General features: G+C 45.1%; 1 protein-coding gene and 1 long non-coding RNA gene across 4 annotated transcripts; both read left to right on the forward strand.

Annotated features, from left to right (window-relative positions):
• Positions 1 to 5,931: 5,931 nt before the first annotated feature.
• Positions 5,932 to 22,661, forward strand: Dynlrb1 (dynein light chain roadblock-type 1). Of its 3 annotated transcripts, XM_048349038.1 has the most exons (5): positions 5,986 to 6,035; positions 13,160 to 13,235; positions 13,420 to 13,510; positions 19,890 to 20,057; positions 22,289 to 22,661. In XM_048349038.1, the coding sequence occupies exons 3-5, from the start codon at positions 13,456 to 13,458 to the stop codon at positions 22,330 to 22,332; spliced, it is 267 nt and encodes an 88-aa protein (XP_048204995.1). In that variant the 5' UTR covers positions 5,986 to 6,035; positions 13,160 to 13,235; positions 13,420 to 13,455; the 3' UTR covers positions 22,333 to 22,661. The 3 variants fall into 3 exon arrangements, with proteins under 3 accessions (XP_048204994.1, XP_048204995.1, XP_048204993.1); XM_048349037.1 differs by lacking the exon at positions 13,420 to 13,510 and having other exon boundaries at positions 5,932 to 6,035; XM_048349036.1 differs by lacking the exons at positions 5,986 to 6,035; positions 13,420 to 13,510 and adding an exon at positions 7,277 to 7,321.
• LOC125353396 lies at positions 16,630 to 19,322 on the forward strand. Its single transcript, XR_007211314.1, has 4 exons — positions 16,630 to 16,705; positions 17,621 to 18,544; positions 18,729 to 18,912; positions 19,135 to 19,322. It is a non-coding gene; the product is annotated as an uncharacterized LOC125353396 (long non-coding RNA).
• Positions 22,662 to 22,907: the final 246 nt, after the last annotated feature.

A 22,907-nucleotide genomic window follows, 5' to 3' on the forward strand; every position in this document is an offset into this window, starting at 1 on the left:
GCCTGGGCTCTGACCCTGAGCTTTTGGCTCAAGGTTAGTTAGCACAGATCCACTTCTAACTTTTGGATGGCTAATTGGAGATGAGTCTCAAGGTTGTCTGCCTGAGCTGGCTTTGAACGGTGATGCTCAGATCTCAGCCTCCTGAGTAGCTAAGATTACAGTGCCCAACTACAATATTTTAAATTGTTGGCAACTTTCTCCCCCCATGACTGCTCCATTACTTTAGAATGTTCTGTTAGTTAAGTAATACACTTGACTATCTCTCTAGTTAATTTAACTTGGCCTAAGCTATCTTAGATTGTCAGGATGGCTGCTGTCATAGATTTGACTTCATGGGTAATGAGAGGAGGAAACAAGCCAAGCTGAGTCCTTAGCACAGCTGAATCCTGAAGACAGTCTTATAACTCACATTACAGGAACTTTGGAATGTTTCAGTAGCATAGCATTAACAAATATTATGAAACCAAGAATACTCCATATGAAAAGAAAATGTTTTTATGCCCCTAGCTGCTTGTCCTATTTAAATCCTGGAACAACAAAACTTTTTTAACTTGTGTACCTGTGCTCTTTTGACACTGCCATCTTAAGCAGAGACTTATGTGAAAAAGTTGTCTCATTCAGAAAATTTCAGTGTAAAGGGAGAGATTACACTCTCTCTACCCTATCTGGTTTTTATCCCACATACCCTAGGAAATACCGTGTGATTTCTAAAAGCCTTTGGTTGTTTCCAAAGTTGGGACTCTGCCTTTTTGTTGGTAGGGTAAAAAAAAAAAAAAAAAAAAAAAAAAAAAAAAATTTAAAAAAGAATGCTATTGCTTTGTCTTACAGAGCGAATGTCTGCCATTTCCCCATTCATAAGTCTGAACTTTGGTAATATATGTCTGTGAAGATTAAGCCTTCCATAAAGACTTCCGATTGAGGTGAATTCTCATACCAAAATGTAGTTACCATATTTACTAGAGGTTTATGAGATTAAATTAAGAGATGATGTAAGAAAATAGGCCTCTTTTGATTCTCTATAATGCTTCATGATTCATTTAGGGACCTAGATATATTGTATGAAAATGTATAAATATCACTCAAAAGGCTTTCTGCCCTATATTTTTAAAATACAGAATAGTTATATTTGATGTAGCCCTAGCCCTAGTTCTATAGGGCTTGGCTACTTAATATTTTTATGGAGGAAACATTTAGTTCTGGGAAAGGTAAATGCTTGTATATATTTTTGCAGCCTGGAGTTTCCCTGCTCCATTTCTTCCTTTAATTTAAGCAGCCACATGTATATGTCTTCCCTGCTGTGTTAGGAAAATGGGGGCTGGATATCCCAAGAATCAGAGGTTATATAAAAATACCACAAATAGACAGCAAACATAGCTGCCAAATGCTACTTTAAATTTTGGTCCAAAATGAACACTCGGAAATAGATTTATTGTAAGTATTTAATTCGAATTTTTTTCTTAAATCTGAAATATATTGCTTTTTAGGTCATTTTTCTTTGTAAGCATTGTAAATGCTAATCTTGTTAATTTTTTTAACTGCATGTTATGTTGAAATAAAAACAAAGTAAAATGAGCAATTGCCTTATTCTTCTGCTCTTACGGTGGGTTGGGCAAGGCAGCATTCCACAGCCTGGGTCAAGAGGAAAGGACTCAATTGTTTCATCAAATGGAATGGCTTAAAACTGATCCAGGGCTGGGAGTTTGCCTAGTGGTAGAGTGCTTGCCTAATATGGATGAAGCCCTGGGTTCAATTCCTCAGTACCACATAAACAGAAAAAAACAGAAGTGGCACTGTAGCTCAAGTGGTAGAGCACTAGCCTTGAACACAGAGAGGTTCAGGGACAGAGCCGAGACCCTGAGTTCAAGCCCCAGGACCAGCCAAAAAAAAAAAAAAAAAAGATCCAGGAACTCCTAATAATGAAGTTCTGCTGTGTCTTCAATGACCTTCTGTCAGAGTGCAGAAGAATCCAATTTTGTAAGACTTACAATAACTCTATTTAAAATTCATGTGCTGATTTTTCACTAAGGGATTGACATGTCAATGTCAGTTCATCAGAAGTTTTAGTAAAACTTGGCTCAGTTGCCCTTAAAGGTCTCATCCTAAATGAACTCTTTCAATCAAGGCTCTCTGCCACTTTTTTATCTGGTTAATAATCTGAAATGTTATCAAAGGTGACTCACAAAATTAGACTTTATCACTCCTTGTTTCGGATGTAACCACACTAAAGTCCTTCAGGGTTGTCTGCTTGTACTTAACATTGTTGGTATCTCCAGCCCCCCACCCCCTTTATGAGTTATTTATAAAATTGTATATATGCTTTCATTAACTAAAAACAGAATGGCAGCACTGAATTGTATATTACTGTATTGGAGTACCTTTGTTTTCTTGGACTGTAATTTCAAATACTCAGGTAACTCTACAACTATTACAGGGAGTAATTTGCTTTTTATAAAGTTTCTTCAGGGGTTACCTCACATTTCCTCAAAAGATGTAAGACTGTGTTTATAATTAAACTTTTTTGCTCCTTCATTTGCACACTCTTCTGTTAGTTTTGGATATAAAATAGCTGGTCCTCCAGAAAAGCCTTCTATGTGACTACTTTTACAGTGGTAAATTACAATTTGTCTGTACTGTGGTATAGATGGAAAACAAAAAACTCCGCCACTCAGGTGACATTACATTTGGTTCCTGTGTTGAAGATGAAGACCTCTGCAAGAGCCATTGATTGATTGACATGAGAGCCTCCATCTCACTTGCTAGTTTGAGACAACAAAAATTGGTCTAATCCAGGGGCTGGGGATATAGCCTAGTGGCAAGAGTGCCTGCCTCGGATACACGAGGCCCTAGGTTCGATTCCCCAGCACCACATATACAGAAAACGGCCAGAAGCGGCGCTGTGGCTCATGTGGCAGAGTGCTAGCCTTGAGCGGGAAGAAGCCAGGGACAGTGCTCAGGCCCTGAGTCCAAGGTCCAGGACTGGCCCAAAAAAAAAAAAAAAAAAAAAAAATTTGGTCTAATCCAGTACCGTAGCCATGAGGCTTGAATAGAGCTAAGCTACTAACTACACAAGTAGACCTATTTGACACCTTCCTTTTATTTTTGGTGCCAGTCCTAGGGATTAAACTCGGGTGCGGCTAGTGCTCTACCACTTGAGTCACAGCTCCACTTCTAGCTTTATTTGTTTGGTAGCTAATTGGAGATAAGAATCTTACAGTTTCCTGCCTAAGATGGCTTCAAAACAAAACCCTTGGATCTCAGCATCCTGAGTAGCTAGGATTGCAGCTACTAGCACCTAGCTGGCCTTTTTTCTTTTTTTTCCTTCTGGGATTGTGATCTTTTTCAATCTCATTCCTCTCAATCCAATAATCCATATATGAGATAGAGGGACTCATTCTATAACTATCTTCCAGGATGTTTAGGATCCAGTTACAGCAACACTTCTATCCCTACTTGAAGATCTGGGGGTGCATTCCTAATGTTTCCAGCATTTGATAATCACTGTTTTATTAGTCCTTTTTAAAAACGTATGTAACAATTTTAGCTTTACAGAGCTCTGTTGCAAAGATAGTAGACCTTGTGTACATTCAACCAGCTTTCTTCAGCACAACATCCCACATCACTAATAGTTATCAAAACAAATTAACACTAGTAAAACTGCTCTTATTCAGATTTCCTCAGTTTTTCCACCAGTGTCTTTTTCCTTAGTCTCCTCTAATTTTGACAATTCCTCACTCATCCTTTGTGTTTTATTGGCTGACACCTTCTAGAATATCCCTTATTTAGGGTTGAATATGTCCCACTACCAGTGATACTAACTTGATCTGCTAGGTTTCTTCACTGTAGCGATTGTCCAATCACCTTAACAGGCAGTATTTCCTGGAAAGAACAATAAATCCTTCCCCCTGAAGAGAGGCTACTTGGAATGAAAATGTGGAGGTTGATCATCAGCTTTGAATTCAGTAAGCTCCAGAGCCAGAAAGAAATGGCATTTGTGGAGCTGGGGATATGGCCTAGTGGCAAGAGAGCTTGCCTCATATACATGAGGCCCTGGTTCGATTCCCCAGCACCACATATACAGAAAACGGCCAGAAGTGGCGCTGTGGCTCAAGTGGCAGAGTGCTAGCCTTGAGCAAAAGGAAGCCAGGGACAGTGCTCAGGCCCTGAGTCCAAGGCCCAGGACTGGCCAAAAAAAAAAAAAGAAATGGCATTTGTAAAGTGGAGATGTTACTACTCAACTATGAGATAGGCTAAATTATGGACATTAAAGTGTGGGAGATCTAAGAACACTATCGATCAGTAAGTTGAAGTCTCTCACCATTAGCCTGATGCACTAATGATTTCCTTGGAGTTCTGGATAAGTCCGCCCCCCCCCCCAAAAAAAGGAAAAAAAAATGACAAAATCTCACCCTTGGACTGAAAGGAAATCTTGTTAAAGGCAAATAACAGTCTCTTGATAACGGGCTTCTCTATTGTAAATTTTAAAGCACCTGGGTCTGTGGGAATCCCAAACTTAACCAGTTCTGAGAACATACAAGATACAATTAGATGGAGTGGGAATGTGGCTTAGTAGTGGAGTGCCTAGCATGCATGCAGCCCTGGGTTCAATTCCTCAGTACCACATAAACAGAAAAGGCCACAGGTGGTGCTGTGGCTCAAGTGGTAGAGCAGGTAGCTTTGAGCAAAATATAAGTTCAGGCACAGTGCTCAGGCTCTGAGTTCAAGCCCCAGGATGAGCAAAAAAAAAAAAAAAAAAAAAAAAAAGATGCAATTAGAGGAGAGTTGTTACAGCAAATGATTACCACGTTAGATGGTTGAAGGAAAGAAGACAGCACAGACAATTACATGTAACTCCTAGGCTGAACTGTGCCTTACAGACAGGCCTGATATAGGACTTGGCCACTTCTCAGACCACATTTCCAGCCTATTGAGGAGTGCTTTTGTATTTTGCGTTGCTAAACAAAACATAAACGCATGCTCAACCTTTCAACTCTTGTGTGTGACAATGTGAAGAACTAGGTCGACATGGGGGCAGGAACATAAGTCATAGCTCCGCGTCCTAGTGTTGAGGGTAGGTTCTCTGGGAACCTCCCTGGGCTTGAACTGGTCCTAGCTGCAGCTGGGGATGACTCAAGTACGTGTTCAGACACCAAACTCACTAAATGGCGATGTTTAAACAAGTTATTCCCAACTTGGAGGGAAAGGTTTTTTTTGGTCGGCGAGAGTAACAAATTTAAAAAGCAGAACAAGGACAATATAGGACTCTAAAGAGTCCCGTTCCCCCTTCCCCCGCCCCCTTTTTTTTTATTTTTTGGTGCGGGTCCTGGAGCTTGAACGCTGCCCCGGAGGTTCTTTGCTCCTCTTCAATCCTGGCCGTTATTTGGAGATGAGGGTCTCGCAGACTTTCCCGCTCGCGCTGGCTTCGTATTTAAGGGCTCAGCCTCCTGAGTAGCCAGTATTACAGGCAGGAGCCACCGGCGCCAGACCTATTTTAAAGGTGGCAAAATGAGCACCACGACGTAACGCGGCTTTTCCAAAGTAATGGGTGGGGCCGAGCCTACATCCCTAAATCCTAGACGCCGGTGGCAGCCCGACCAATTCATCAGGGTTTGCATATCAGGGTTTGCATGGACCGTTCCAAAGGGGGAGAGCGCATTCTGGCTCGAATGCGCCCCTCTGGGCTCTCCGTCACCGCTCCCGTCGACTTCATATTTTCCCACCGCCCCTACCCAGGGTTTTCCAGACCTCATTACTGTTGAAAGAGAGGAACAACATCTGTTCAACACCGCGGGAGTTGGGAATTTCCCGTAGTTCAAATGTTCCTTTGCTCCTCGCTTTTGGACAGTGGAGAGCCAACTAATGGCCTACACGCCCTTGGAGACCGAGATCCGCGCTCGGGCCCGCCCCGATTCCAGCGCTAGCTCCCGATAGGCTGCCCACGCTGTCCGTTCCGACAGGACGCGGTGCGCAGGCGCAGCTGGGAGCGCGGAACTGGAGCTAGTGTCGGCTCCGCGGTGGTAGAACATCCGTCCAAGATGGTGAGTATCTGCCCGGGGCTAGTGGCTAGAGGATACTTGCCACCTCGCGCCAAGCCGTCGGTCTTCCTTGGGAGGTCCCAGAACTCCAGGCCAGGAATCCTCGGGGTTGGGCGGGGACGCAACCGGACTGGAGAGCGGAACCCGGGAGGTGCGGGCCTTCCCATCCCTGCTGAGGCGGGGCCACAGGATGTTGCTGCTCCTTGACCGGAAGCAGGTCCGTGAGGCCAGAGCTCCGGCCCTCACGGCCGAGCATCCCGAACCTTAGCGACCCCCGCCTGTACGGGTGGCGTTTCCTGCAAACTCGGGGGTTGGGGCGGGCACTGCTGAGCGCCCTTCGGGTGTTGTTTGCCCTCCTCACGGCGTTGTGAGGTAGGTACGGCCTTACGTGTGGTTGCCTCAGAAATGGCGGTGTGTGGACGCCTGCCAGCCCCGGTGGGGACTTGGCCCGCGAGCCGCTCACCCTGAGGCCGCCGTCGAGGAGCCCCAGCCCCAGGCCTGCCTTCCGCCTGGTGGGCCGCAGTTGTGGGTGCTCTCATGGTGGTCCTCACCGGCCGCCACAGAACTCGAAAGATCTTTTAAATGGGGAACTGTGGAAATACCTTGCCCTGTCAGAAGTCCTAAGTGGAATGTAAAGGTTATCACAGAAATTGGTGATATCGCCCTCACCAGTTAGGCGGGTCACTTCAGCCTTTTTTTTTTTTTCACTTCAGTTTAGCCGCGGTTGAATCTTCACTCGTGGGTTCTGCGTTTTGTGCAATTCCAACCACTAAAAAATGTCTCCACTTTGTGAAAAAATAATGCTTCAGATATCTGTGACTTCATCTTTCACATCACTGCTTGAATGGAAATAATTAACAGAAAAAAAATTTAAAACCTAAATGAAAAATCTCCCCCCTAACCCAAACCTAGGGAAAAAATCTTCCCCCTAACCTCAACTCTAGGTTCATTCTCCATCATAAAGAACCAGTGCTGGTCTTTTCATACACAGAGGATAGCGTTCTGCAGTCTACTGTAGTGTTCTGTGTTTATACTCAAAATCAACACTTATTTAGATGCAAATTGGAAAGAACTCAAGCATCCTTGTTCTATATAATAGAGAAAGTGCATGAAGACCCTTTGTTACTGTGTCTGGTCACTGCTACTGGTAATTGGTGGTCTTTCCAGATTTGTTTATTACATAAGCATGCAAGCATATATATGTATATAGACATACATATATATATATACATATATATATTTGTCCACTGCATGAAACTATGAAACTGGAGCATGCTTATTTAAACATGGTAACTTTAAGCTGTATGTAAAATATACCTCATTCCACCATCAGCTTTGTTCATTTAATATAAAATATTTTATGAAACCCTACATTTGAATCCCGGTCCCATTAACAGTCAGTTTTCATGTGTACATACACAAACCTACTTCATTTTAAAGCTGTATAGTTCTTATTTCCACATACACATTTAGGTGGTAGCTTACAGTTTTCATTCTGGAAAGTGTACTAACCATTATTGTTTGTTTGGTTTTTAAATAATTCTGCTAATGCTTATACAGGATAGAGTCTACTTTGTTGAAAACTGCTTGCTAGAACAATGGTAAAAAAAATCTTCAATAATTCTCACAGAGCTATTTTCTTCTTTGTATGTTCTCCTTTCTCTTTGTCCACAAGTATATGTTTTCAAGGTGTGCATGCTAGTTTTTCATTTTTGCCTAATGTCCAAAGACATTTAACCTTGTTGCTACATTATCTTTCTAATAAGTTATTTTTATGATTACATACTAGTTTGATAAATAGTTATACTATAAGTTATAAAACCATTTCCCTAGTTACATTTGGGTTCCTGCTGTTTCTTAATTGGTAGTCATAATGCTATGGTGATGCTACTCTGTGTGTGTGATTTGTTTGGAGTGTGTGTGTGCGTGTGTGTGTGCATGCGTGTACACGCACATGCGTGGGTTTTTTTTCTGTTTTTGCCAATCCTGGGGCTTTTTGCCAGTCAGGGCTTGAGCTCTGTCCCTGAGCCTCTCTGGCTCAAGGCTAGCACTCTGCCACTTGAGCCACAGTGCCACTTCTGGCCGTTTTCTGTATTTGTGGTGCTGGGGAATTGAACCCAGGGCTTCATATATGGGAGGCAAGCACTCTTGCCACTAGGCCATATTCCCCGCCCCGGAAAATAATTTCTGAGGCAAAGGGATTGATACTTTTATGATCTTTACAATATATTCTATAGCTTTTCCAGAAAGGTATATTGAGCCCAGCAATGACAATACTGGAGTTTACAAAAGAATTTTAGCATTGTTAGGGTTTCCCATTCCTTTCTTTACAGGGATTGATTCATTTTTCTATGTACTTAAAATTTAGGTATATGTTCTGCTACCTATTGGATTATTGCTATTTTTCTGAATAATTTTATGTGATATTTTGGGAATTATTCTTTGATGCAAATGTTCTCCTGTCTTGTGTGATGCCTTAGTGCTTACAGAGGTTAACTGTTATGCTCAGTCACCAAATTGGTCACAGTTTCCTCATGAATCCTTTATTTCAGATGCTTATCCCTCCTGTGCTAAATCAATAAATAGCCCTGGAATTTTATTGCTGCTTATATTTCCATCTGTCAGCTTCAAAGGCCTGTACTAGAGAACTCAGGAATTTTATCTCCTTTCTCCATTGTTTTTCCCCATTTCTTTCTCATCATTTAGCTTAGGTTGAAGAATACATTCTCAGGTGTTCCTGAGCACACTAGCCAGAGTAGCATCTTTTACCTTTCAGCTTATCTCTTGCCGTACAAGAATCATTTTAAAACTTATTGCTGAATGCTGGTAGCTCATGCTTGTAATCCTAGCTACTCAGGAGGCTGAGATCTGAGGATCATGGTTCAAATCCAGTCTGTAAGACTTATCTCCAGTTAACCACCTACAAAAACAAAAGTGGAGCTGTGGTTCAAAGTGGTAGCACTAGTCAAGAAAAAAAATTCATGGGCAGCTGGGAATGTGGCTTAGTGGTAGAGTGCTTGCCTTGCATGCATGAAGCCCTGGGTTTGATTCCTCAACACTACATAAACAGAAAAGGCCAGAAGTGGCATTGTGACTCAAGTGGCAGAGTGTTAGCCTTGAGCAAAAGGAAGCCAGAGACAGTGGTCAGGCCCTGAGTCCAAGGCCCAGGACTAGCAAGAAAAAAAAAAAATCTCAAGGACACTTCATTAGATGTAGTCACGGTATCTTCAGCATTTGGATAGAGTCTCACTGTGTTGCCCTATCTGGTCTCAAACTCCTGAACTCTAGACTTAATTCAGCCTCCCTAGTGCTGGGACCACAGGCTTGTGGTCCTGTGCTTCCCTTTAGCTTATACTTTGATCCTTATGTGCTTTTGGTCAGAGCCCTTCTTTCTAAACCTCAGTTTCCTCATCTGTAAAGTAGAGATAATGCTAATCATGGAAGGTGAATGAGAGATTCAGTTGGTAGTTTCTGGTAAATGTTTGCTTTTAAACAGCCAGATCATAGTGCCTGGTTCTCCAGACCCTGTTTGTTTGGTAGTACTGAGGCTTGAACTCAGGACTCTGTGCTTACTAGGCAGGCAGTCTACCAGCCTGAGCATGTCCCTTCTCAGTGGCTAGTTTTCATCAAACTTAGGACTGCCTAAACTTTAGCTTTTGTTCTTCTGGTCCTCCAAGACTGTGTACTTACAAGGATCAGACCATAGCCAACAGAGCAGATCAAGTGATGACTTTGGCTTTCGTCTACGAGGACATGTGGGGGCAGCAGGAAATTGTGGTGAGCAATGGGACTGATGTCCATAAAAGCCAACTCTTGCTGAATGCACATAGCCTTCTGGAAATCCTGCCTCGCACGCTGGAGGCCCTGAGCTCAAAACCCTAGTACCACTGAGGGTGTGGAGGACCTTTTAATAGGGACAATCTAACAGTAAAAAGGGCTATTTTAAGGGGGAAAAAGGAAAGGATGATGGAGAAGGAGGAAGGAGAAGAAAGAAGTGGAGGAGAGAAAGGAGGAAAGAAGGAAGGAAGGTCTATAATTTTTCATGGCCTTCTTGTCATGCATTTGTAGTCACCATGCATTTTACTTTTGCATTTTGTGTCTCAGCATCATATCACAGACCTTTTGTGATAGTGTCAGTCTACCATTGTTAGTATGTGTAATTATGGGTGAGCATTGCCTTTTTTCTAGTTGTTGGACATTTAAAATCCTTTCTGGGGGCACAGAGTGCAGCTCAGTGGTAGAGTGTTTGCCTAGCATGCATGAAGCCCTGGGTTCTGTTCCTCAGTACCACATAAACAGAAAAGGCTGTAAGTGGTGCTGTGGCTCAATTGGTAGAGTGCCAGCCTTGAGCAAAAGAAAGCCAGGGACAGTGCTCAGGCCCTGAGCCCAAGACTGGCAAAATAAAAATAAAACATAAAATTATTTCTGCTTTTTGCTATTGCAGCTATTACTGCAGCAAACATCTTACTATGATCTTTTTCATCCTGTTAAAATGAATGTCTGGAGAGTAACAAGTCAGAATGTACACTGTTGACCTATTGTACTTATCTCTTGACTCCAGAATAGCTCCTGGTCATAGTAGGAGCTTTTGGATGACAGGACCTCCAGCATGCGTGACCCACAGCTTCCACAGAGCCAACCCTGTCCTTTTATTCAGGCTTCAGATATTTAACTGCTTGCTTTTTCAGGAGGCTCTTGTGTGCCCTTCCCTGCAACCTTTGAGAGTATTCTTACTTCACTGCAGAGTTGGTGGTAGTGACTGGATTGAGGCTATTAATTGTGCTATTTTGTCCAGCTATTGTTTAGGAACACACACACAAACAGAGAGAGACCAGTTGGCCTCAGGGTCTTTTGGTAAATGGAGCCTCTGTTTCCGTGACTATCAACCTGTGAAGCCCTTCTGACCAGATTGTGGGTGGTCTGGAAGGATGTTCTGAGAAGAAGCACACACTTAGGCCACAGGAAGACTTAGGCCTAGGTTTGTTGAATGTTGTGCTCATTAGCCTCTCCCGGCTCGGGTACTTACTTCTTCTTTCTTTCCACACTCCCTTTCGCGCCCTCTCCCCTAGTCACCCGACCCACAGATAAGCTAGGGTGAAGCGGGGGAGTCAGCACCGACCTGCCATGCATGGGGCCTGGTCGAGAATGTGTGCCCATCTCCTTACCAATAGACGAAGTGAGACGTACACATGCCTCGGGGTTAGCTTCTTAGAGCTAACTAACTTTATTGAGACAAGGGTGATGGGAGATGATTCATATTCCGAGGGGAGGGGATTGGCCAGGATGCCGATAGGCTGAAAGCTGTCACATGATCTCCCCTTGAGCTAACGTCACTAGCGCCGAGCCAGGGCGGAGCTGGTAGGTGGGCGGGCTGGCTGGAGAGTTGGGGGCTGGGTGCAAGGGCGAACCCAGATAGGGCAGCTTGCTTCCGCATTCCCCAGGGCTGGGGGAGGGGCATCAAGCCCCCCCTCGCCAAGGCTAAAGACCGGATCCCAACAGTTGAACAGTTGTTTATCAAGCTTCTACTCTGCAGACCATTTTAAGGATTCTATGTAGTTAGACAAATGCCTGACACATGTCCCAGAAAGATATAGCCAAGAGCATAGGGAATTAGAGGTAAGCAAGAGTCCATTCACTGTGTTGGGGATCCATAAGGGCTTTGTAGAAGAGGTGATGTCTTGGGTCAGGTGTGGTGAGACACAGTTATAATCCTACTCAAGGCAGGCATCAGGAGAATCATAGTTCAAGGCCCTGGAAAAAAATTAAGTCTCCATCTCAACAAAGAAGCCAGGCATGGTGGTACATAACTATAATCCCAGATCCCCAGGAAATGTAGGCAAGAGGATCACAATCTGAGGCCATTCTGGACAAAAAGCACAAGATCCTATCTGAAAAACAATGAAGGTGAAAAGGTCTGAGGGGAATAACTCAAGTATTAAGAGCATCTACCAGAAAGCATAAGGCTCTGAGTTTGAACCCCAGTGCCACCCCCACTTAAAAAAAGGTGCTATCTTAGGTAGTGTCAAAGACTTTGGGACATCAGAAGAGAAGAACCTCACAGGATAAAAAGATATGACAGGAGGTGCGAGCAGGTAGATGGAGAATGGAAGGGAAGGTGTCGGGGTAGGGAGGGTTTACAATGTAGAGGGCCTTGCATGACAGGGTGAGAACCCGAACATCATGGTTGCCTTACATGACAAATCCCATGTGCTAGAATACTCGAATATCTCACCCTGACTGGACAGTCATGACTAATGGCCCCTTCCTGCACATACCTCCTGTGACTATGTGTCATGTGTCATAGTGTCTCAGGTGTTGCCTTATTATGTCACTGAGTTTATCCTCATGGAGTCATTTGTTTCCAAATATTTTCAGCCACACATGACACAGTATCTCCTTCCTGTTAGAAATTGCTTAGAATATAAAACCTGTTGAAATTGTTTTAAGAGGAGTAGGATGGAATGGAAAAGAGTCCTAAAGGGATTGCAGCAGATCAGGATAAATTGTATACATGTGCACAAATGTTGCAAAGAAATCCCCTTGCGCAAGTAATGTATACTAATTTTTTTAAAGAAAACTACTGTTGGTTTTGACTTTTCTTTTTGCCAGTCCTGGGACTTGAACTCAGGGCCTGAGCACTGTACCTGGCTTCTTTTTGCTCAAGTCTAGCACTCTACCACTTGAGTCATAGCGCTGCTTCTGGCTTTTTCTATATATGTGGTGCTGAGGAATCGAACCCAGGGCTTCATGTATGTCAGACAAGCATTCTACCACTAGGCCATATTCCCAGCCCCTGATTTTGACTTTTTTCACCTCCCAACTGTACCAGATAGAGTCACATTCCCCAAGGAATGTCTTTATATTCTGCTCCCAAATAACTGAGGGACACAAGGCTAATCACATCTGCTGAGCGGAGGGCCAGGAGCAGCCTGCCTCATGCAGTGGTATAAACTGATGTCTGAGGAAGTGATGACCTCAGCACCCTGCAACACAGATGACCTCACGCAGGGTGGGCCTTGGTGATGTGCCAACCAAGTGCCTGATGGTACTATTTGTTAGTGGAAGGTATATCTGCCTGGGAACAAGCCTGCCTGGCATCTCCTAATCTTGGTCTTGTTTTCTAACAGGCAGAGGTGGAGGAGACACTGAAACGACTTCAGAGCCAGAAGGGAGTGCAGGGCATCATTGTGGTGAATACAGAAGGTACAGCCTCCCTCCAGCCGTGACTTACACCCAGGCAGGGCCCCAGCCGCAGCCAGACTCTGCTTAACCTTGGGCTTGGCCTTCGTGTGGTTACTATCATTTTAAATTCCCTAATGTTTTCTTTTTAACATTCCCAGTGTTCTGACACTATAATTGGAATTGGCATGTTTGTTTTTTTAAACAAAGTCACTGTGTAGCTCAAGCTTGCCTTGAACTCATCATGTTCCTCCTTCCTCAACCTCCCAAGTGCTGGGATTACATCTGCATGCTACCAGGTCTAGAATGCTAGTAGTGTAATTTTGTCTTGTTTCACTTTTGTTTTCTGGTTGGTCATGAGGCTTGAACTCAGAGCCTCAGCTCTGTCCCTGAGCTCTGTTGCTCAGGGCTAGAGCTCTGCTACTTGAGCCACAGTGCCACTTCTAGTTTTCTGGTGGTTAATTGGCATTGAGTCCCATGGACTTTCCTAGGGCTGGCTTTGAACTGTAATCCTCAGATATCATCGTATTTCATAGAAACAAAAGCAAAACAAAGCCAGCTAGGCTGGAAAGTCCATGAGACTCATCGCCAGTTAACCCAAAAAGCTAGAAGTGGGGCTGGAATGTAGCTTAGTGGCAAAGCGCTTGCCTAGCAAGTGCAGCGTTCTGGGTTCAATCCCCAATACCAAAAAAAAGAAAAGACAAAAAAAAAAAAAAAAAAAGCTAGAAGTGGAGCTGTGGCTCGAAAGGTAGAGCCACCAGAATTAAACATAAAAGCTGGGGCAGGGGATATGGTCTTGTGGCAAGAGTGCCTGCCTCATATACATGAGGCCCTGGGTTCGATTCCCCAGCACCACATATACAGAAAATGGCCAGAAGTGGCGCTGTGGCTCAAGTGGCAGAGTGCTAGCCTTGAGCAAAAAGAAGCCAGGGACAGTGCTCAGGCCCTGAGTCCAAGCCCCAGGACTGGCAAAAAACAACAACAAAACAAAACATAAAAGCTAAGGGCTGGTACCCAGGCCCTGAGTTCAAGCCCCAGTATCACACAATGAAAGAGACAGGAGAGGAGAGGGATAAGAGAGAATATTGCAACCTATCCAAAGGGAAATGGGGGAACAGAGCGAGAAAGAAAGAAAAGAAAGAGCAAGGAAGGAAGGTTGGGAGGGAAAGGGGGAGGAGGGGAAGGAGAGGAGATTCAGCAATGTATCCAAGAAAGGAAGAAGAGGGAGATGGGAGAGGGAGTTTCAGCAACTTATCCAAGAAGGAGAAATGGGGGAACTGGAGCGAGTTTGACTCTGTAGCCTCTGTCCAGGCTGCCCTCATGTGTCCAGGCAGAGGAATGGCTGACAGATGGGAGAATAAGCCCCCAGTGATACTCTGAAGCCACAAATACAGCCTTCAAAATATTTTCTTGTGGGCTGGGGATATAGCCTAGTGGCAAGAGTGCCTGCCTCGGATACACGAGGCCCTACTTCGATTCCCCAGCACCACATATACAGAAAACGGCCAAAAGCGGCGCTGTGGCTCAAGTGGCAGAGTGCTAGCCTTGAGCGGGAAGAAGCCAGGGACAGTGCTCAGGCCCTGAGTCCAAGGCCCAGGACTGGCCAAAAATATTTTTTTTTTCTTGTGTTATTTGGGCCATAAATGGTACAGTGCTTTTTTTCCTATTAGAAACTACTGTTGGTTAGAACTATGGTTAAACACCCAGCAGAGTGTCTGCTCTTCTGTATTCCCAGGACCTAGAACAGGTTTGGTACGTTAGTACTTAGTAAGGTTATTAATTTTTCTTGCAGTGCTGGGGACCAAACTGAAAGACTTGCACATATTAGGCAAATCCTCTACCACTAAGAAGCAACATTCTTAGCCTCCTTAAATTTTGTAATGTTTTTGTGGTTGAAGAAACTAAGTGTGGTGGGAGGCCCTGGCTGTACAACCACAAGACCTTCAAGCTGCAGCTTAGAAATCATGCCTCCCTGAGGGCTGGGGATATAGCCTAGTGGCAAGAGTGCCTGCCTCGGATACACGAGGCCCTAGGTTCGATTCCCCAGCACCACATATACAAAAAACGGCCAGAAGCGGCGCTTTGGCTCAAGTGGCAGAGTGCTAGCCTTGAGCGGGAAGAAGCCAGGGACAGTGCTCAGGCCCTGAGTCCAAGGCCCAGGACTGGCCAAAAAAAAAAAAAAGGAAATCATGCCTCCCTGAAACCAGCTACTTCCATAGGCAAGCCAGTTGCCATTTGTGAAGGCAGAGGCCACCTAATAATTAGGCCATCACTGAGGTCTCTCCAACTTTAGTATTTTATGAATCTGGAGTTAGTCCTTTGTCCTTAATTCTTCCCACTTTTGGTCCCTCTGTGTTTTGTTTTTAGAGTGAACCAACTAATGGCTCGTTTCTTGTCTCATTTATAGAAATGGGATCAAACTTATGCCAGGGTTTATCTGAACTACTGAAAGTAGGCCCAGTTGTCAACAGCATAAATTCTTATCACAGACTGTGATAAGCAATTCAGAGTGAGGGCACAGAGAGTTTACAGTGTGGTGGGCCACACTGTGGTACCAGGGTTAAGTAACTGCTCTGAGGACAGTGTAGGGTGCTAGGCCATAGAGGAGTGGCACTGCCCCTAGGAGTGGGTGGCATCTTGAGAAGGTAGAGTACTGAGAGATTAGTGAAAGTTATAAGTGAATTGGGGAAGGAGTGAAAGCTCCAGGCGGAAGGATCTGCAAAAAGGTGGCTCTGTGGTAGATAAATAAGAAGGGAGACAGAATGTGTGTGGTGGTACAAGCCTGTAATCCCAGAGCTCAGTAGGCAGAGGTAGGAAGACTGAAAGTTTAAGGCCAGACTGAACTACAGTGTGATACCCTGATTCAAGCCAAAATAAAAGTCAAGGGTCAGCTGGGTGCTGGTGGCTCACACCTGTAATCCTAGCTACTCAGGAGGCTGAGATCTGAGGATCAGGTCCAGGCAGGAAAGGCCATGAGACTCTTATCTCCAATTAACCACCAGAAAACCGGAAATGGCACTGTGGCTCAAGTGGTAGAATATGCTACCCCTGGGTTGAAGAACTCAGGGACAGCGCCCAGGCCCAGAGGTCAAGCCCCATGACAGGAAAAAAAAAAAAAAAAAAAAAAAAGGTCAAGGGTCTAAACACCAAGACCCTGCCAAGACTTGAGACTAAAATTTTAGTCTTCTTACCACTTGGGTAAACCCTACAGAAGGTTCCTGATCGGGTGATAGCAACAATCTGTCCTGGCTCCATCTGAACTCTGGTCCTGACCCTCCTTAGATGGGCTTCATGTTAGCATTGCTTCGGTAGGCTTAAGACACATCCCCTCAGGCTATAGCGTCTCTCTCTCTCTCTCTCTCTCTCTCTCTCTCTCTCTCTCTCTCTCTCTCTCTCTCTCTCTCTCTCCTGGTTCTGGGGCTCAAACTCTGGGCTTGGGTGCTGTCCTTGAACTCCCTTTTTTTCAAGGCTAGCACTCTACCACTTGAGCCACAGTGCCCACTTCTGGCTTTTTCTGTGATTAATTGAGGATGATTTCTGTGATTAATTGGATTTTCCTGCCCAGGCTAGTTTCTAACTGTGATCCTCACATCTCAGCCTCCTGATAGCTAGAATTACCAGTGTGAGCCATCGGCACCTGGCTGTCACATTTATTTTCATTTTATCTATCTATCTGTCTGTCTGGTCAGTTGTGGGCCTTGAATTCAGGGCCTGGGTGCTGTCCCTGAGCTTTTTTGCTCAAGGTTAGTGCTCTACCACTTTTAGCCACAGCTCCCCTTCTAGTTTTCTGATGGTTAATTGGAGACAAAGAGCTTCACAGACTTTCTTGCCCGAGTTGGCTTGGCTTTGAACCATAATCCTCAGATCTCAGCCTCCTGAGTAGCTAGGATTATAGGCGTGAGCCACCAGCACCCAGCTTTCTCGTTTCTTAAGTGTGTATACTCTTTTTGTTGTTGTTTTGGGGTTTTTTGTTTTGTTTTGTTTTTGCCAGTCCTGGGCCTTGGACTCGGGGCTTAAGCACTGTCCCTAGCTTCTTTTTGCTGAAGGCTAGCACTCTGCCACTTGAGCCACAGCGCCACTTCTGGCCTTTTCTATATATGTGGTGCTGAGGATTTGAACCCAGGGCTTCATGTATACAAGGCAAGCACTCTTGCCACTAGGCCATATCCCCAGCCCCACTTAAGTGTGTACTCTTACAAAGCATTCTTTGTTGTGGTTGTTGTTGTTGTTATTTTGCCAGTCCTGGGGCTTGAACTCAGGGACTGGGCACTATCCCTGAGCTTCTTTTGCTCAAGGCTAGCACTCTACCACTTGAGCCACAGCGCCACTTCTGGCTTTTTCTCTTTCTGTGGTAATGAGGAATCGAACCCAGGGCTTCACGCATGCTAGGCAAGTACTCTACCGCTAAGCCATATTCCCAGACCTTACAAAGCATTCTTAATGAACTAAGTAGTGCTCCTTGGCATAGTAGCACTTTGAAGCAATGGTTTTCTTTTACAAATGAAGTGAGGGAGACTAGAAGGGTTAACTCACTTGCCTAAGGCCGCACAGTACTGATGGGACAGAGCTAACTAAGCCCAGGCCATGAGAGTCCGAGTCCTACTCCGTCATCACCCCATTATGGACAGATGATAGCAGCGGACACTGCTCCTGCCACCTCCTTAGGGGGGCCTCATGGGACCTTGGAGTGTACTGTGGCCATCCAGGTCCCAGTAGCAGCTTAGCTGTCCTTTACAGGAACCACTGCAGCCTATGCCAGTGACTCTCAGAGGAGCCTCCCAGTTCTGCCTCTTTTGCCACCATATCATCTTCTGCACATGCTTGTGCCTCTGGTGCCTAAGAAGACACGGTCGTACTCCTTTGTTGCCACCCATTGGTTGGACTGAGGATAACTGTCTTTGAATAATCGCTGGGCTGCTCATTCATAGACCAAATTAGCAGAACCCTGCCCCAGTCTGACCCCTTGTATGTGAGGAGTTGTTCCCACCACACTCTTGAGAAGTGAGTGTCAGCTGGTGAGTCCTTCAGTCCCGTGGGTGGAGCCTTCTGCTAAGTGACAACCAAACACAGGCACCCAGTAACCCCATCATGACCTGAGGTGTCCACTTGATCGTGGCTGAGCCACATTCCTCACCTCTCTCACAGAAGGTGCCGGCCAGTGAGCCATGTACGTTTGTTTAGTATTTTTTAGCCTTTGTTTTTATTAGTTTACATTAGAAGGGGTTTTTATTGCCTTATTTTCACACATGTGAATGCTGTCCATTTAAAATGCTGTCCATTTTTTAAAAACTTGATAGACAATAATACTCATTGCCTAAATCATACGCAGCCTTGTTCTTTTTTTTTTTTTTTTTGACTATCAGGTTTTTATTACTTTTTTTCTTAAAAAAAAAAAAACCATGTCAATAGAATGCAAAATGAAAATTAAGGGTATATGGCATATTCTTTTTAGAAGTTGTTTTCTTTCCCCCAGAGGACTAGCTAGTTGATTTAAGCCATACTCTCTGGACATTTCAGCCTTATTCTTAAAGTTCTGACTTTAAAGTTCTCTTAATAGTAGGCGAAGGGTGAGTCTACAGATTGATCACTTAGTGATTTTCTTTTGTTTTGGTGCTGGGAATTGAATCCATGATCTTACACAAGCTAAGCACGTTTTATCACTGGCTGGAGCCCCAAGCCCATCATTGGCTCTTTGAAAGAGGTGACAGTGTTTCTTTTTTTTTTTTTTTTGCCAGTCTAGGAGTTTGGACTCAGGGCCTGAGCACTGTCCCTGGCTTCTTTTTGCTCAAGGCTAACACTCTACCACTTGAGCCACAGTGCCACCTGTGGCCATTTTCTGTATATGTGGTACTGGGGAATTGAACCCAGGGCTTCATGTATAGGAGGCAAGCACTCTTGCCACTAGGCCATATTCCCAGCCCAGGTGACAGTGTTTCTACAAAGGGTGTGCACAGGCACAGACTCATGCTGTAATTTGGGAGGCACCATCACGTGTACAACCATGTTTACAACTGGGCCCTAAGCTTCCCTCATAAGCTGGTTGTGGTGGCTCACACCTATTATCCTAGCTACTCAGGAGGCTGAGATCTGAGGATCACAATTCAAAGCCATCCCAGGCAGGAAAAAGTCTGTGGGACTCTTATCTCCAATTAACCACCAGAAAACCTGACGTGGCTCCAAGTGGTAGAATGGTAGCCTTGAGCACAAAAGCTCAGGGATAGTGCCCAGGCCCTGAGTTCAAGCCCCACAACCAACCATTAAAAAAAAAGGAATGGCAATAAGTTACTGGCAGTTTTTTTCTTCTTCCTCCCTTGTTGCCCTCCTGTTCCAAGCATTATGAAATAGCATCTCTCCTTTTGTTACTGGAACCAGTCCAGCAGTGTGGCCCTGGGAAAGGACTTGCCGTGGAGCCCAGGGTCCTGGCCTCAGTGCTCATCTGATGTGAGCATGTTGGCTGCTCACCCTTTCACTTAGGGCTCCTGTTGCTTCATTGGTAAATGAAGATGGCCACAGCACCCACAGAGGGTTCTGGGCCTGCCTGACACTGATATATCTAAGTCTAAGCACTGTGCGTGTCACAAAGCATTAAGTGTTAACTGCCAATCCATGTATGGAGTCAGGATCTTGGCAGATAGGGGCCCCCATGTCCTTCTTGGTTTTTGTCTACTCTTCCCTCAGGCATTCCCATCAAGAGTACCATGGACAATCCCACCACTACACAGTACGCCAGCCTCATGCACAACTTTATCTTGAAGGCTCGGAGCACAGTGCGTGAAATTGACCCCCAGAATGACCTGACCTTCCTTCGAATTCGTTCCAAGAAAAATGAAATTATGGTTGCACCAGGTAAGGTTTCCTCTGCCTCCCCACATAGGAGCCGCCCTCAGCACGTTCTGTGGCCCCGCAGGAAGCCCTGGCAGGAAAGGCCTAAGGGGTTGAGGCAGTGCCTTACTGCCTAGCCAACAGGTGTCTCCCAGCAGACCCTGATAGTGACTGTAGGCCTCAGCTGGGAATCTTAGACTAATGGGGAAGAAAGACACACAGGGGTAACACAGATCAGCCACCTTGGCACGGGAGATTCCAAGAACATTAGGAACACTGTGGGAGAGCATGATAAGGTCTGCCTGGAGCCATTGCAAAGGCTTCCCAGATGCAGAAATGTTAGAGCTGAATCTTGAGAGCCATCAAAGGATGGGGGTAAGTGGAGGGATGCAAAGCTATTTTTTAAGCTATATTTGAAGGGAAAAAAATTAGCAATTCTAAGCAAAACCAAACAGCCAGCACAAAAATAGATTGTTGCTTTTGTTTTCCATGGAATGGCCAGTTTGCCTTTGGGACTGTGTAGTACAAGTGTGTGTTGAGGCCTGACAATCATTCTTTTTTTTTTTTTTTTTTTGCCAGTCCTGGGCCTTGGACTCAGGGCCTGAGCACTGTTCCTGGCTTCTTTTTGCTCAAGGCTAGCACTCTGCCACTTGAGCCACAGTGCCACTTCTGGCCATTTTCTGTATATGTGGTGCTGGGGAATCGAACCCAGGGCCTCATGTATACGAGGCAAGCACTCTTGCCACTAGGCCATATCCCCAGCCCTGACAGTCATTCTTGAGGTGACAAGATGCTCATCCTAGAGGAGCCTACAGATGTGGGGACCACAGGAGGCATCCTCAGGGCCCCTTCTGCCCTGCCATGCGGAGGTGGCCTTAAACACTGGCCCCTCCCACATGCCACCCTTCCTGGTCACCCCACCAGTAGCTGCTTATATACATTTTGAACAGTCTTCTTCACTAGCCAGTAAATTCCATGTTCACATAAACAAATATTTATTCAGTAAATAAATGAAAGGCTTAGGCCAGGCATTGGTGGCTCATGCCTGAATTCCTAGAAACTCTAGTGGCTGAGATCTGAGGATCACAGTTCAAAGCCAGCCCAGGAAGGAACATCCATGAAACTTGTATCTTCAACAAACTACCAGAAAGCCAGAAAGGAGGGCTGGGAATGTGGCTTAGTGGTAGAGTGCTTGCCTAGCATGCATGAAGCCCTGGGTTTGATTCCACAGTACCACCTAAACAGAAAAAAACAGAAGTGGCACTGTGGCTCTAATTCAGAGTGCTAGCTTTGAGCAAAAGAAACTCAGGGACAGTGCCCAGACTCTGAGTTCAAGCCCCAGGACTGTCAAAAAAAGACAAGGAGGAAGCTCATCCTAAGCAGTGTCACAGAGAACCTAGGCAGAGTACAGCAGTGAGATTCAAATGGCTGAGGTAGCAAGAAAAGGTTCTGTGTACCCACAGAACCCAAATTGGCATTCTCATTAGAATCAGAGGCATAGATGGTGTGAGACCAAACTCCCACACGTTCTGCAGCCTCTTTGCCCTCAGCAGATCTTCAGTGGCAGCTCTGTTAAGCTCAGGCAGGTTTACTTAACATCGCTACAATGGAAATGTGTGTTGCATAGGGTTACCCAAACCTGAGTCAGTAAATGAACTTCAGGCTACAGATAGAGCCCAGTGGTAAGGTTCCATCTCTAGCACTACAATCAATCAGTCAACAAACAAACTAATCACAGCATGTGTATGGCAGAGTCAGTAACAAGTGAATTACTTGGACAAATAACAGATGACTGATCTCTTAGTAAATAAAGCATCATCTTCTTGGAGGATCTGATTCCTGAGAATTGCATCATTGGAAAAGAAGCAAATAACTTCCTGTGTCCTTTCAAATTGTCTCCATGGGGTGAGGTGAAGAAAAAGGCGGCCCATTTTGTAAAAGGTGGAGACCAGATCAACAGGTTTATTCCCTTGGTAGTTTTTAAATCCAGCCAATTAACAGAGTGACCACTGTCCATTGAGAAAGAGGCTCTCCCCGCAGCCACACTGGCTGGTGCCCACAGGAAATAGGCACGCGTTTCTTCTGATTCTAGCCCGGGGAGGCAGCTTTGGCATTGATGCTTTTGATTAAGGTTTCTTCTCTCTTCCAACCGCATTTTGTAGTTAGTGATCTAAGAAATTATTTGCTTTCTAGTATTGTGTTTTTTTTCTCGTTCCATATTTAGTGATTTATTTTTTCATTTTTTTCTTTTGCAGATAAAGACTATTTCCTGATTGTGATTCAGAATCCAACAGAATAAGCCACTCTTGGCTCCCTGTTCATTCCTTAATTTAATGCCCTCCAAGAATTATCATGTCAGCTGACCATAACATAAAGATCACCATAGATCCCTTATAAGCCAATCCAATGACCAAGGGTGGGTTGGCAGCTCCCCCACCACTACCACCAGGGGGAGTAATCTCCCCGCCCCCTCAGGCCCCAGAGCTCCCAGACACTGCTCTTCCTTCCCTTCCAGGCTTTGGAGCTGCAGCTTAGGAGAAACTCCCACATGGCTTCCTTCTGACCTTCAGTTCACTGTTGCCCTTTGGAAAGGTTGTTTTTCTGTAACTAAAAATAACCAAGCCACTTACTCTGCTGTTGTGTTTGTAAACACTGGGGTGGGAAGGCCCTGCCTCCCCATGAGTGGTCTGAATTCTAAACTCCTGCACTGGATGGTAGATGGTGTTTGCTCATGGGCCTCAGGCCTGCTGTCCTTGTGCTGTGGCCTCACTTCCTCTGTGGAGCTTGCCCTGGTTCCTGGCCTCGTCCAACCCCTTTTATCACTTCCCACTTCTGCCCAGATTTTCCTGTCGCACTGCTTGGGGAAAGGAGTAA

This window comes from Perognathus longimembris, chromosome 6 (genome assembly GCF_023159225.1).
Source record: "Perognathus longimembris pacificus isolate PPM17 chromosome 6, ASM2315922v1, whole genome shotgun sequence".
Lineage (NCBI taxonomy): Eukaryota > Metazoa > Chordata > Mammalia > Rodentia > Heteromyidae > Perognathus > Perognathus longimembris.